This window comes from Bos taurus, chromosome 24 (genome assembly GCF_002263795.3).
Source record: "Bos taurus isolate L1 Dominette 01449 registration number 42190680 breed Hereford chromosome 24, ARS-UCD2.0, whole genome shotgun sequence".
Classification (NCBI taxonomy): domain Eukaryota; kingdom Metazoa; phylum Chordata; class Mammalia; order Artiodactyla; family Bovidae; genus Bos; species Bos taurus.
The window spans coordinates 60575770-60591459 of NC_037351.1; the positions used below are offsets into that span (position 1 = coordinate 60575770).

At 38.5% G+C, this 15690-nt stretch overlaps 1 protein-coding gene across 5 annotated transcripts in view; it reads right to left on the bottom strand.

Moving 5' to 3' along the window:
• PIGN (phosphatidylinositol glycan anchor biosynthesis class N) overlaps nucleotides 1-15690 on the bottom strand; it is a 108873-nt gene that overhangs the window by 83161 nt on the left and 10022 nt on the right. For 4 of the 5 annotated variants that reach the window (XR_815157.4, NM_001192606.1, XM_005224182.5 and 1 more), the window contains exons 4-10: nucleotides 14098-14219; nucleotides 13506-13604; nucleotides 10252-10358; nucleotides 6791-6915; nucleotides 5518-5648; nucleotides 4253-4369; nucleotides 1856-1896 (exon numbers count right to left, since the gene is read on the bottom strand). Coding sequence is in view for 4 of the 5 variants with exons in the window: in NM_001192606.1 (NP_001179535.1) it covers nucleotides 1856-1896; nucleotides 4253-4369; nucleotides 5518-5648; nucleotides 6791-6915; nucleotides 10252-10358; nucleotides 13506-13604; nucleotides 14098-14219 (742 nt within the window). In the remaining variant the exon portion in view is untranslated. The remainder of the gene's footprint in view (nucleotides 1-1855; nucleotides 1897-4252; nucleotides 4370-5517; nucleotides 5649-6790; nucleotides 6916-10251; nucleotides 10359-13505; nucleotides 13605-14097; nucleotides 14220-15690) is intronic. The other variant, XM_010818847.4, reaches the window with a different exon arrangement.

The following is a 15690-nucleotide window of genomic DNA, read 5'->3' on the forward strand; positions in this document are numbered from 1 at the left end:
CCCCATCTCACAGAAAACTGACAACACCCCTGGCCGCCTGATTGCACCCTCTCCTTCCCCAGCCTCCACTGCTGGCCTCTGAATTGTCCTCCAACAGAGAGACGACCCTGTCGTAAAACCTCAGATCATGCCACCCCCCAGGCTTCAAACACTAGGAGGGCTTCCCCCAACTTAAGGATGAACTCCACAGGCCCACGAGGCCCTGCACGGTCCAGCGTCTGCCTTCCGCCTCCCACTGAACCACGGTGTCTGTGCTCTGTTCACCCGCCTTCTTCAGGGTCCTTTGAAGTGGCATGTGCCCCCTCCCAGACCTCTGGGCACCCGCTGCCCCTTGGCCTGCGAAGCTCCCGCCTCCTGCCCTGGCCTGGCCTCCTCTACTCAGGCTCAGTCTCAGCTCAGGCCTCAGTTTCTCAGGAAGCCTTTGCTGACCACACAGCCCACCGAACAGATCTGCTCTACGCCTTCATGGCTTCCCAGGCCTCCTCTGCTGCACTTATCACCGCTATGATTTTACATTTATTTGTATGATAAGTAAAGATAAATGTAAAATTTATCTTATTCCTAAACTATAAGCTTCCTAGGGGAGGGACTGTGTCTCTTTTTTCTTCACCATTATAGCTGTCACATGAAGTTTAATGTTAGTATGTCAATGCTGAGTGTCAGTGCTAATGTTTGCACAGGGCTTAAACATACTGCAGACGCAGAACGACACTGGCGGAAGGGATGACTGCAGAACTCTCATCTAATGCAGGTCTGAAGCGGCGTTCAGAGAGCAATGGCATTCACTGTTTGATTACAATCCAGTCTGGCTATAAATAATACATGCTCTTATTTTATGAACTTCAAGATATTCCTATCCCTCTGACAGTGGTTTTTATTGCAAATTAATAGACTGCTATCCAATTCTACACATTTTCATTTGCTTGGGTAATAAGCATTCATCTGGAGAGATGAGACCATTCTTAATATGCTGAGAAAGAAAAGGCTTCTGTAAGCACACAGCTGAAAATGAGACCCCAGGCCTTGGTTAATCCTCCACAGTAAGGAAATCCAGCTTCTGAGGTGAACGTGTGAGGTGACCTGGAGGAGGTGTAAGATATTCCTGCCATTCTGGAGGACACACACCAACGATACCATGCCTTTCACTTGCAGACAGCTATCTACATAGCACAAGAAAATTATGTGCTTCCTACCTCAGGTGAGGCTGCCAGTCTAACTATTCGATCGGCCGGTGCTGTCCTGTGGTGTAAGGTCTCCTACGGTGTAAGGATTCCTATAATGTAAGGTGAGGCTGCCGGTCTAACTATTCGATTGGCCGGCACTGTCCTGTGATGTAAGGTCTCCTACAGTGTAAGGATCCCATAATGTCAGGTTTCTAACCTATATACTCTTGTCACTTTTTCCCACTGCATTTGTAAAAATTTGGGGGTAGAATTAAAGATAAAACTTGTGTTAATAAAAGAGAAACAGTAACTGACACACTAAGAGGAAAGAAACCCACCACGGGGTTTTATTAGATCTGTGCTGAAAGCAACTGAGCAAGGCGCCCATGACAAAAAAGCCTCACAAATGTAACAGGCGTGCACATTTCAATTTGCATCATAAGTCTGTAATTAGCCAGTGGTATTTGGAGGCAGTCTTCTCCTTTCAGTTTTATTTGAGGCTGCTTTATTTTGCCAAAAAAGGATTACTCGGGGTGAAAATATTCACACTAGCAGGATTTCTCTTAGTAAATGAAATGTTTTAGAAAAATCTTTTATCATCTTTAATACAATTTTCTTTCCCAGATTTTTTTGTTCTAAACTTCTTATAGGAGAGAAAATTAAATTTGAACATGATTAAATATAATGAATACCTGATTAATATCTTGTCTCTTCCAATTCTCCAACTTCCATTCTGAAAGATACAAATAAACATAAGTGCTGATGTTAAGAATTAAAAAAAAAAGAAGTTATTTTATTATTACAGGTGGTCAATGGAAAAACAAAGTATTGGGACAGTCGATTTTAAGCCAAGTATGAACCACAAGGGTGCTAAAAAGGCAGAGCTGCAAACTTTTTTAAACTAGAATTTTAAAAGAGTAACTCCATAAAATAATTTGATGTTTTCTGTAATAGTTTATTAAACTTCCAAAATGCTCATTAGGGGATAATTGTTTCAAAACATCAAAAGGCTAAGGAAGGAAAGATGGAAGCAAAAGGCACAATGATAACAGCTGTCACACAACAGCAGCGACAGTCCCACTCCGATTACTAAGGCAGCCGACCGTCCGGTAGGCAATCTAAGCTGTTCCTTTTTGTAACGGCTGCTGCTGCTGCTGCTAAGTCGCTTCAGTCGTGTCCGACTCTGTGCGACCCCATAGACGGCAGCCCACCAGGCTCCTCTGTCCCTGGGATTCTCCAGGCAAGAACACTGGAGTGGGTTGCCATTTCCTTCTCCAATGCATGAGAGTGAAAAGTGAAAGTGAAGTCACTCAGTCGTGTCCGACTCCCAGCGACCTCATGGACTGCAGCCCACCAGGCTCCTCTGTCCATGGGATTTTCCAGGCAAGAGCACTGGAGTGGGGTGCCATTGCCTTCTCCGTTTGTAACGGCAGCTGCTTGCAAAATACATGAACGTTTTTGGCTCTGATGCTCCTGCCACCACTGATTCCAAATGTGAGAGCAGCACATGCTTAGCAGTTCAGTCTGTCCTACTCTGTGACCCCATGGACTGCAGTCTGCCAGGATTCTCTGTCCATGAGGATTCTCCAGGCAAGAATACTGGAGTGGGTTGAAATCAACTGCCAAAGTAAAGTTCTGTTTCCTAAGTACAAACATACCGTTTAACCTAGCTCCTACTTAGACCCAATCTAATCCATTAACAGGCTTCCCTGGTGGCTCAGTGGCAAAGAATCCACCTGCCAAGCAGGAGATGCAGGTTTGATACCTGGGTCAGGAAGATCCCCTGGAGAAGGAAACGGCAACCCACTCCAATATTCTTGTCTGGGAAATCCCATGGACAGAGGAGCCTGGTGGGCCATGGTCCGTGGGGTCTCAAAGAGTTAGGCACAACTGAGCAACTAAACAACAAAAACAATCTATTTAACACAGAGTATAGGAATACAAAATGATGCAGCTGCTTAGGAAAACAGTTTGGCAGTTTGGAAAAATAAACATAAGGAACATATGACTGTTATTACTCACCTAGGAATCTATCCAAGAGAAATAAAAACACATACCCATACAAAAAGGTTCGCTGCATCATTGTAAAATAGCCCAAATGTGGAAACCACCCAAATGCCCATAAGCTAACTGAACAGAATATGATTTATACACATACAATGGAGAGGGGAGTGAGGAGCAACTGCTAATGGACAAGGGTTTTTTGTGGGGTGGGGGAGAGCAATGAAATTGCATAGTAGAGGCAAAACCGTGTGAACATGCTAAAGAAAATTCAATTACAGACTTTAAAACGTGAATTTCATAGTATGAGAATTATATCTCCAAAAAATTCAAAAAAAGACAGAACATGTAAGAAAACTTTAATATATAAACCCAAAAATCTTCTAGTAGAAACACCTAATACAGCTGTGAGTTCACATCCCTGGAGAAGGTTTTAAAAAGAAAATTTCCAGGCCTCAACCAGACTCATGGAATCGAAATATCTAGTGACAAGGTCTAGAAATCTGTAATTTTTAAAAAAATCTATATTCTTAACAAGTACTTTGAATGAGTTGACACAACTAATTCAGAGAAGGACACTTGGGAGGAATTTATTTTGTCCAATTAGTAAAAGCTCTGAAATTCTAAAAAGACCCTTACCTTACAAGATAACCAGAGCTCCAAGGAAAAAGAAATTCCTTTTTATCATGGATTGTGCAAGGAGGCTTGCACAACAGAGAAGGCCTTCAAAAGTACTAGAGACAGGGCAAAGTCTGCCCAGTTTTGAAACATAAATTATGACATATGTGTGGCTCATCTGATTGATAGTCTTTGCAGGTAAGATCTAAGCCAAGGGTTTAATCTGAGTCCTAGAGTAACAAGGTTTGTGAAAAAAGAATAGTACACTTGAACTTTCATAAGGCAAATAATAATGTGTATTTTAAGCTGAATATCATAAATGAAATATAAACTATACAAAACTAATACACAGAAATAGTAATGTCACAAATAACAAAATGAAAGCTATAATTTGAAAAGTCATTTTTTAAAATTAAACTTTGATTTTAAAATGTCACATTCATAAAAACAATAAAGGTAAGCATACCTACCTTGCAAATATGAGTCATCAAATTTCTGAGCTGACACTTTTTGGGGAAGCCTGATTCCAGCTCCCCAAGCGATAAAAGGAGTACAAGTCTCTAAAGGATGACCAGCTCCATGGGAGCCTACAAATAAGACACAAAGAGCAATGTAAGTATATAAAGATGAATCTATACCTGATTAACCTAGACCTAAATATTTTTTAATACTTCATTGTAAAGGGTTGACCCATAAAGAGCTAATTTCCGCCACCACACTCCCAAAAGCTTGCATCTCTATTTAACAATTAGTTTTAAAATATTCTCCAGGCAAATCAGAGCATCACAAGAAACAGGCAGAAAGAAAAACCAGAACATCCGTGGAGTGGCTCTGGTTGAAAGAAGATTAAGAGCAACAACAACCAAGGCTTGGAGGAGACGCCACCAGAGGGCAGCGAAGGCAGAAACCACAGGGAAGGCTCCTCTGGGGAGTAACCGCCCAGGTTTGGGGCGGGCGGTTGAGGCCAGGTCTGCTCTGAAGAGGACAGCAGAGTCTCGGTCTGCTTTTCTTCCTGGCCACTCTAGCTGGTGTAGCCCAAACCCCCTTATAAAGTGGGACCCGCTCATCAGAATTCTACACTGTGATTCGGGGACCCAAGTCTCCGCTTTGCCTTGATTTGCTCTCTGGACACTGTGTCTGCCTTGGGAGTCTGGCAGAGTGGACAGTCTCCTCTAGTGGACAAGGTCAGTAGCCCTAGGTCCCCCAGCAACACCACCTTAAACTCACGCCCTATGCCATCACATACAGTTACTTCTAGGTAGATAACGTGGGTTTGGGGGAGGGGGGGTCCCTCTGTGTGTGTGTGTGGGTGTGGGTGTGCACATGTGCACACACTCAGTTGTGTCCGACTCTGCAAGCCTGTGGACTGTAGCGCTCCAGGCTCTGTCCATGGAACTTTCCGGCAAGTATACTGGAGTGGGTTGCCATTTCCTACCCTAGGGGATCTTCTCAACCCAGGGACCGAACCCGTGTCTCTTGTCTCCTGCACTGGCAGGTGGATTCTTTATCAACTGTGCCACCTGGGAGGTCAGATGAGAATATATTCCTTTCGTAGGTAAAAGAAACACTAAATAAGATTAGTCTTTTTTACACTAACATTTTATGCATACTATTATGTGCTAGACACTTTGCATATACTAAGACATCTAATTCTCTGCAATACCCTAAAATATTTGCAAGCTACATTAACCACTACTTTAATCATAAAGTATATATCACTTAGAGACAGACTAACCCCAGTCTGTCATTCCATGGTCAGCGGTAAAGATAAATGCTGTTTTCCCATCATTTCCATAAAAATCTTTAACAGTAGACTCAATTTCTTTCAATTCTTTATCAACTAATTTAATATTGTCTGAATATTCCCTGTTTAAAAAGAAAAAGAAGAGCAAATTATATTAATTACATTAATTTGGCAAAATCAAATTTATTCAACACGAATTTATGATAAAGTCAATAACTCCCAAAATACTTTCAGATTTCAACCTTAATGTTTTTAAATCAGAGCTCTGTAGATTGTTAAAATCACTTTTTCCTCTCTTAAAGAAGTAAAACAATCTGAAATCATTTTCAGAATTTTTTTTAAAAAAAGTATTGATCAGCAAATAGATTTTCATGAATGCTTTTTAAGTCTCAAATGCAACAATGATGACTTTTAAATTCATGTCTCTAATAATGTAAACTATGTTGCTTTTGCCACATTTATCAAACAGGTTAAGTATCACTGTTTCAGCTATAGAATATTTTCTTTCTTTAGTGTGTTTATGATATGATATAATACATTTTGGACAAACTATATTTAAGCTTTCCATACAGTTGAACAAGGGGTGGTTTAGTATAAGTTTTATTACTTAAGACAATGCATTGTGTTAAAGATGAGAAGCATGAGGTATTCATTACTGGAAGTTAATAGACTTTACTACCAGTTAGACTAATCTAAATCTAGTCTAAAACGAAAAATAAAAGCATAATATGAATTCTTCCTATCTTATGCTCTGCAAAAGTGAGAAAAACAGTTGCTGTTTTATACAAGGAGTGCTACTGAAATATAGGATACAAAACTTTATACTATTATATAAGGAGTGCTACTGAAATATAGGATACAAAACTTTATACTATTATCTGCTAGATATAGCACTGTTTAAATGGAATGTAAGGAACAGCTAGTTACTTTTTGTGATATAAATATTATCATAAAAATGCTTTTTGTTTCAAAATTTATTACAATCCTTCTGAAATATAATCTTTTTCTTTCTGCTTTGATAAATGAGTCATATGGAACACACGTACAGAACATATTTTACTTATATTAATGTGTAGTGTGGTCACAGCACATGTGATTTTAGCCACAATATCATACTACATATAACTTAGAATGTATTCTAGAGTTATTTAAAATATAAGTTCTGTTGTGATCATTACAAAGAAGACATTATAGTACTTTAAAAGTTCAAACAGAACAGGGATTTCCCTCAAAACCATGAAAGTAAGCGTGGCATTAACATTACCTTGATGATGGTCGATGAGCGTGTCCATTTGTGTCTATTCCTAATAAATGTAAGAAAAAAACGATTTTGTCTTCATTTACTTTAGAAAACAAAGATTGGTTGTTTCTGGCAGCATGAAAGAATTCCTATATGTAACAAATCAGTTAAAAAATTTTAGTTCATTAATTTTATTTAAAAAATAATTCCGATAAAACATTTAATTAAACTTATACAGAACTAAAAAACTAAATTGTCCTATTTTGTTTAAATTTGTCCTCAGGACCTACCAACACAAAGTACTTGTCAGTTCAGAAATCTGCATTCAAAACACAAGTGAGCTATTTTCCATGTTATAATTAGGCTGAAAAAAGATTATAGAGACGGGATCTCAATTTCATGAAATTCTAATAATACTGGAGAACTATTTTGACACGAGCCAACAATAAAATAGCACTAATGGCAACAATTTAGGAACGCTTCCTGAGTTTAAATGTTTTCCTGCTTCTTGTCCCGTGTTAGCATCCCAGTTCAACCATAACCTCTCCCTTGGAACATAGCAAATAGCCTATTTCTACTGTCCCAAGACTCGCATCTGTGCTTCACAAGGTATGATAGAAAAATGTCCACATAATGAATGGAAATACAGTTCAAAAATGATTAATTTCACAATGATAAACTGGGTTCATAAAGCCCTCTGAGAAGAGGGCTCATCCTGTACTTGCACACACATGAACGTGTAAGCAAGCGCCTATGGAAAGTACTTTTAAATTATTTTGAATAAGTCAACTGACTGCCAAGATATAGAATGATTATTCACATAAATGTCTTTAACTATATAAGATGTTAATTTTAACAAGGTATTTAACTTTCCAATAAAAGCCTGAAGTATTCCTTCAACTAATTCTTCATTATTACAAACATTAAAAAATATAAATGGTGAGAGAAACTTTAGAGAAACTATCTATTTCCGAATAGGAAAAAAAAAAAAGGAATACAGATGAAATTAAACATAAATAAATATAAATATAAATAAACATAATCATCCTTAAAAGCATAAAATGGCCCCCTAGCTTTCATATACATTCTAATTAGCCCTAAGAAACTTTAAATCTAGATGGAAATGGGAAGTTTTTCAAGATTAAGGACTTATATTCTAAAGATGTAATTGAAAAGCTGACGAGAAACAAAAAAACTTAGCAATTGAATTGGAGTCAAATTTACAATCTGTTTCATGACTGATATGATTCAGCTTTGTAAAAAGTGCTATTCATTCAAAAGTGGACACACGATCTGGGAAACCATGAAATACTAACCTTGCAGAGCTCAACCTGACAGATTCCCACCGCCTTGTAAAAAGTCGGTCTTCTGCACGCAGGAGGGGATATACACTCCTAGCTTCTTCCCCACTCCCAATATTTACTACAATTATGCCCACCAACTCCATTTTTTTCTTAGCTCAAAGGCACTTGTTCCTTCTTGTACTTAAATATTTATTATGCATTATGGGAGAGTGCATGCATTCTCCCTTTTTCTCCAAGTAAAACTTCTGATTTTATGGGACCATGTCAGTGCTTCAAACTTAAAACCTACATGTTTCTTATTCTCTCCCATGGCTACCTGTCTGTACCTATTTGGTTATGGCCAATGAGACACAAATCAAACACTTCAGTCAAAAGACGATGGGTCTTTTGAAATAAATTTAACTATTTATTAAGGTCTTTTTGAAATAAATTTAATTTAGTAGAAGAGAAGGTCCTTTTCAATTCCGCGTATTGTTGACCTAAAACACTGAAATAATAGCTGGAACTCCAGCATCTCCTGTCGTAAGACGACTCAGAAGCTAAGGCCACGCTCTGAGGACAGAACAGACGCTTAAGAGACCGGGTCTTAACGACACTGGGGAGCCACCACGGCAACCTTGGACTGCATCAATCCTGGGCTGCCTACTGGCATTATCGTTCACGGAGAGACAAACAAACTTCAAAGCAATATTTTCCTCTATTACAGAGTTCCTTTGGAGCCCAAGTTATCATTATGCTGTTGGCCTGAGATACTCTTCTCTATATGCAATCCGGGTCCAACCGTTTCTTTGTTTCCTAGGCTTCTCCATAGATTACCTCAAAAGTCACAGGAAGGTCTTCCTCTAACTGTTCGGCTTAGACTGGACTTGGATGATTTCATATTTTTGTTGTTACCTGATTAATGTACATACCTCTATCATATCTTACGAAATTATGGGGAATTTTTTTTTCTGGTCAATAGCAGTGTTGAAATAAGGTAAAAAACGCATAGAATCAAGCCAGCCACTAACTCTGTCTGCCTATCCACAAGGAATCAAACCCACGATGCTGCACATTTTTGGCTATGCTTATGAAGTTAGAAGCCAAGGGCCTTGAAACAAATACTAATGTAAATTGATTATATTAACAAGTGATACTGGGCAAAATCATTTGCTAATTTTGTAAAGAGATTTTATTTAACTTGAAGATTTTCACTTTCACTTTAAGTAAGAGAAGAAAATCTTAAGGAAAAAAATTCTAAGAAAGAAATAGGGTTTATCAAAGAACATATTGAGCACTTTATTATGCATTGTGGGAGAGTGCATGCATTCTCCTGATGAATATGCAGACACCTACTGACTGTTTACAAACAAGCAATAAAAAATGACTGTGTTTTGGAGAGCCCACAATGTCAGTCCAGAGACACTACTGGTAAAAAGAAGAATCACTAAAGGTCAGTCAATGAATGCCTCTTACAATAGATGAATTATGAGTTCCAATTTTGAGATGAGAAGGAAGAGAATGATAGATAGGAGTCAGCCAATATCCAGAGTTTAGATTTTCTCACAATTTCTGAAAACATAAATTCTATTGGATTCCTGGTGAAACCATGAGGACTGACACTAACAAAGAGTCCAAAACACAACCTGTATTTCTTAAAGGGACTCAAATGTTTTATTATGATTAACTTATGAACTTGTTTTTTGATTATCTAATTTTTCTTTACAAATATGTAAAATATCTACCTTGTTTTACAATAAATGCCTTAGATTTGAACATTCAAAAGACTTTAACATACATCACTGCTTGTAAGAGACTGGTTCTGTGGTCAACAAAAGACCAGAAAGGTTATTCTGGGGTGAATAACCTCATTCAGCAAATGAGGAATGAAATGTGGGGTTCCTGAATCCCATCCAGGGCTCACTTCACTGTAGAAGTGGGGAACTGAAAAGGGTTTACTTTTTCAAATTTTTTAAAAATCTGTATGTTTAGTGTAGAATGTGCAATTTCTTAGAGTCCAGTCTTTTCAAAATAGTATGCTACAATAAGGAACTTTCAAATTCATCCGAGCAGAAAAAACTAAGATGGATGTATCACCAAAGCAGTTTCTAGCACACTAGGTGCAGGTACTAGACAATCCCTGCACATTAGACAAATACCTGCGTCTAGCGTGTTGCAGCGCAGCCACTCAATAGCACGTACCTTCACATGATCAAAAACCCACGTGTCCAATTTTGTCACATCGTGGGCACCAAAATCCTCACTGGATGCGTCATAACTCTCTGTAAAAATATGGCTTCTAAGGTCACCTGAAGAGGAAATTTGGGAGAAAACATTTTAACGATACGCCATGGACCACAGTGCATGCTTGAGCATATGCTGCTGCTTTTGTTCTCACAATAACATTTTCCAATTTTACAGACACAGTTCAGTTCAGTCGCTCAGTCGTGTCCGACTCTTTGCGACCCCATGAATCGCAGCACGCCAGGCCTCCCTGTCCATCACCAACTCCCGGAGTTCACTCAGACTCATGCCATCGAGTCAGTGATGCCATCCAGCCATCTCATCCTCTGCCGTCCCCTTTTCCTCCTGCCCCTAATCCCTCCCAGCATCATGGTCTTTTCCAGTGAGTCAACTCTTTGCATGAGGTGGCCAAAGTATTGGAGTTTCAGCTTTAGCATCAGTCCTTCCAAATACCCAGGACTGATCTCCTTTAGAATGGACTGGTTGGACCTCCTTGCAGTCCAAGGGACTCTCAAGAGTCTTCTCCAACACCACAGTTCAAAAGCATTAATTCTTCGGCGCTCAGCTTTCTTCACAGTCCAACTCTCACATCCATACATGACCACTGGAAAAACCATAGCCTTGACTAGACCTTTGTTGGCAGATACAAGTGAGTTGTAATTTAAAATGCTAAGAAAAAACAAATCACAATGCTAGTTAGTATATAATAGCACAAAAGTAAACAACGGAGTTTGCCTTCAAGTAAGGATGAAACTAATCAAAGAATTTGGGCATATAGGAATGGTACAATCTAAAACAGATTAAATCACCTGTTTTACAAAATTCCCTAACCAAGAAGAAAATTCACATATTTCAATTCTTTTGTTCATAAAATACATGCATTTTCCTCAATATATGAGAAAAAATATTGATAATTGCCAAATAGTTTGAAAGGGTCAACAAATATATTAATCTTAAACACTTGTATGATTTTATTAAGGATCTAATCAACCTAGTGAATTTCTGTGTTAGCCTCTTAAAGGTCAAAAGGAAGAGATATAACAAAATAATGACAATCTCTTTTAAAAATGACAAGCTAAGCTCTAATGATCAGAGAAGGCAATGGCACCCCACTCCAGTACTCTTGCCTGGAGGATCCCATGGACGGAGGAGCCTGGTAGGCTGCAGTCCATGGGGTTGCTACGAGTCGGACACAACTGAGCAACCTCACTTTCACTTTTCACTTTCATGCATTGGAGAAGGAAATGGCAACCCACTCCAGTGTTCTTGCCTGGAGAATCCCAGGGACAGAGGAGCCTGGTGAGCTGCCGTCTATGGGGTCGCACAGAGTCGGACATGACCGAAGCGACTTAGCAGCAAGCTCTAACGATACCGGTTCCACTCCTCAACCATTCTACTCTTCAAATCCCAAGTAAAGATCTGAGTGGGCAGATTACTATAAGAAATGGAACACTCCTATTGGATTGTCTCCAGTTAAGGCATTGATCCTGTCCTATGAACTGCAGTCAGAAGTAGGGAGGTGAGTTTAGTAAACCATAGCAACTTCATCCTCACCACTGCTGCTGCTGCTGCCGCTGCTAAGTCACTTCAGTCGTGTCCGACTCTGTGTGACCCCATAGACGGCAGCCCACCAGGCTCTCCTGTCCCTGGGATTCTCCAGGCAAGAACAATAGAGTGGGTTGCCATTTCCTCCTCCAATGCATGAAAGTGAAAAGTGAAAGTGAAGTCGCTTAGTCGTGCCCAACTCTTAGCGACCCCATGGACCGCAGCCTACCAGGCTCCTCCATCCATGGGATTTTCCAGGCAAGAGTACTGGAGTGGGGTGCCATTGCCTTCTCCGATGGCCAACCTAGACAGCACATTAAAAAGCAGAGACATTACTTTGCCAACTAAGGTCAATCTAGTCAAAGCTATGTTTTTTCCAGGAGTCATGTGTGGATATGAGAGTTGGACTATAAAGAAAGCTGAGCACTGAAGAATTGATGCTTTTGAACTGTGGTGTTGGAGAAGATTCTTAAGTGTCCCTTGGACAGCAAGGAGATCCAAACAGTCCATCTTAAAGGAAATCAGTCCTGAATATTCATTGGAAGGACTGATGCTGAAGCTGAAGCACCAATACTTTGGCCACCTGATGCAAAGAACTGACTCATTAGAAAAGACCCTGATGCTGGGAAAGACTGAAGGCGGGAGGAGAAGGGGATGACAGAGGATAATGTGGTTGGATGGCATCACCGACTCAATGGACATGGGTTTGGGTAAACTCTGGGAGTTGGTGATGGACAGGGAGGCCTGGCGTGCTGCGGTCCATGGGGTCACAAAGAGTCGGACACGACTGAGCGACTGAACTGAACTTCAAGCAGTATGAGTTTTTGGACCTGCTCTACATAATAATGTTCTGTAACTATCGTACAGAAAATTCTGAGTATCTGTTTTGCTTTTGAGATATAGAATAATCTTTAATAATTCCAATTATTATAATTTATAGTATAATTATACCCATGGCTAAAGGTCCAAACCTTTTCATTAGGTGAAATGACTACAATGCTCCCACTAAAAAGCACTGAATAACATAAAATTCAAGTGGAATCCAGCTGATTCTAGAAAATGACGCAAATGAATTTTCTCATCAAGAGATTTCTCATATTTGCAGATTCATGCACAGAAACACAACAAATACAACAAATCTCAATGGTATGATCTGAATACATGAAAATAGAAGTTATAAATCTTAACATTTAAATCTTTATGTGATTATCTACTAACTTCTTACTAATCAAAGTAAGTGAACATCACCATCATAATGAGATCATTGTAATAAGCATTTTGGTCAATATTTCACATGAATTAACTTATTTAACTCCCCAAACAAACCTATAAGATAGAAATTATTATTATCACATTTTACAAAAAAGAAAACTGAAATTTAGAGAAGTTATCTAACTTACCCAAAATTAGAAAGCTGTTAGATGTTAGAATTATATACCATTTCACTGAATCCAAGGTATTTAAACTGTATAATCCAACATTTTAAGTATAACTAAGATGAAAAAAAGTCAAACTCACACATCTATTATAATATACACTCACTTCAGAGACGTTAAATATGTCAAAACATGTATCTCATAATGAGTAAAATGTAGTATATATTTTAAATTACCATACTGATTTATTGCCTACTTAGTATCTGGGGAAATATAATCCGTGACTCCTACCTTTGGCAAACATAGCCAGGATGTCTGGGCTTCCCCAGGACCATGTGTACCTGGTTTCATTAAGAAGAGAATCAAATTCTACAGGATTTTCCTTCCATCCTTCAGGTAATTGAGAAAAAAAAACAATGACAATAGTAATATTTAGATGGTGACGTATTGGTATGGCTCCTGAAGAAGTATTTTTCAAATAATAACAAAGAGGATTAACTGCAGAAAAAATGCAAAACTAACAACAGATTTTGTTACCTGTATTATACTACAAATTTTTTTTATAAAAAGCTTACAACAGTTAATTGACTTCTTACTAAAATACAGAATCACTTTTGAACTTCTGAGAGTTAACATCTAGGAAAACTAGAGATCCATGCAGTCCTATTCTATCAACAGGACATGATGATATAAGATTAAAGTTTTATTCTTGAGTCAGTCCCAGTGTGTGTTGAGTTAGGCAAGCTAAACGACTTGTCAAAAGGGTCTCAAAACATACTTCGCTTTGTGTCAGTACAAAAGAAGCAACTGCTTCAGTATTAAAGAAGCAATATTTATGCAATCAATTTCTTCATGTGATAAAAATCATCTAAAGAGACAGTACCTTTGGCAACTGCGCTGACATCTTCGTAAAACCCTGCAATCATGGCCACGTGCCCAGGCCGAGACTCGGTCGGCACACGCGTGTGAGAGATCCCCCAGCTGCCTTCATTCATTATGATGTTCCTGAAAGATATCATAGATGAAGAGTCAGCATATACTATGATCACAGGCTCTGCTAAGGCTTTAGAAAAACAAAATCACCACAGAAGAAATCCAGTCAAAAGAAGGAGTCAAAATTTAAGAAGGAATCTTTCTGATTCCAGCTGGGCTCAGTGCAGTTCCTCCCACCAGACGGATTCTGTAGCGTAAGAAAGCCCAGGCAAGACAAGGAACCACCCAAGCACTGCACAGAAGCACAAAACAAAATACACGCTACGGCTCTAAGTCACAAAGTACTGAAACGCTGTGTCACATAAGAAATCACCGACACACAAAGTATTACTGTGTCAGCGTTAAATTTTATTAGGTGTGATGATGGTGTTGTGATCATGTTAAAGTCCTTGTTCTTAGGAGATACACACTGAAGTGTTTAGGGGTAAAGTGTTAAAATATTTTGCTTTCAAATTATTCAGGAAAAAATAATTAAAGTTTAAGTGTATATATGTGTGTGTGTGTTGAGACAAGAGAATGAAAACATGAAAAATGTTTAAAATGGTCATATCTAGATTAAGGATATACAGATGAATATTCATGATATAATCCTTTCAGCATTTCTGTAGTTAAATGTTTTTCAAAATAAAAAATTAAGAGAGGAAACAGCTATACTCTCAATTAGGAGTTAAATTATCTTTCTAAATTTGAGATTAAAACAAGTCAAAAGTTTTTTTGCTAAAATGTATCACCATTCTTTGTCTAAGGGTGATTTGCAAAATCTGGAGAAAAATGCAAAATGAACAGTAATGCCATTGCAAGTGAAAGGTCAGCAGAGCAACAAGTTATGAAACACAAATTCATTTGTAACAGTTTTCAAGCTAAACTCTCAGGTGTCAAAATGTTCTGGAGAGAAGTACCTAAAAGTGCTGATTTAGATACTTTAATTGACTTATAACCAAAGACTGGTAAAATACATACATAAAAAGTCAAAGGCTTGAAAAACCATTAAACCACATGTTAAGGGAAAAATATTTTTTAACTTCTTCAGTTCTATAATGGAAACTGAACTCAAGCAAAAAAAGGGAGGTATAAAGCAATGTGGATACCTCTCTTGAGAAACATTTGATCAGATCATATTTAAAAAAAAACGAAGTGAGAAACAAAGAAAACCTATCAAAAAAGGCTTCAGAAGCAGCTAGAATGGCAAACAACACACAGCAGATCACCTGGGAGCCCTTGGCCCCCCCAGAACACCCCAGGGAGAAACAGGCGCGGTTAGAACAGCTCATCTTTGCCTTAACAACCAGTATATTTTAATGTCATTAACTTTGCAACGAACTACATTTCTCTCCTCTATGACAACTAAGAAATTCAACCAAATATATCACCCCAATTTTTACACTAGTCATAGAAATTTGCTACATATTTTTGTGTATTGAACCTAACCCTAACAATCTTATTTTCCTACTCATATTTTCCTATTGCCCTGAGTTGCTTGTTT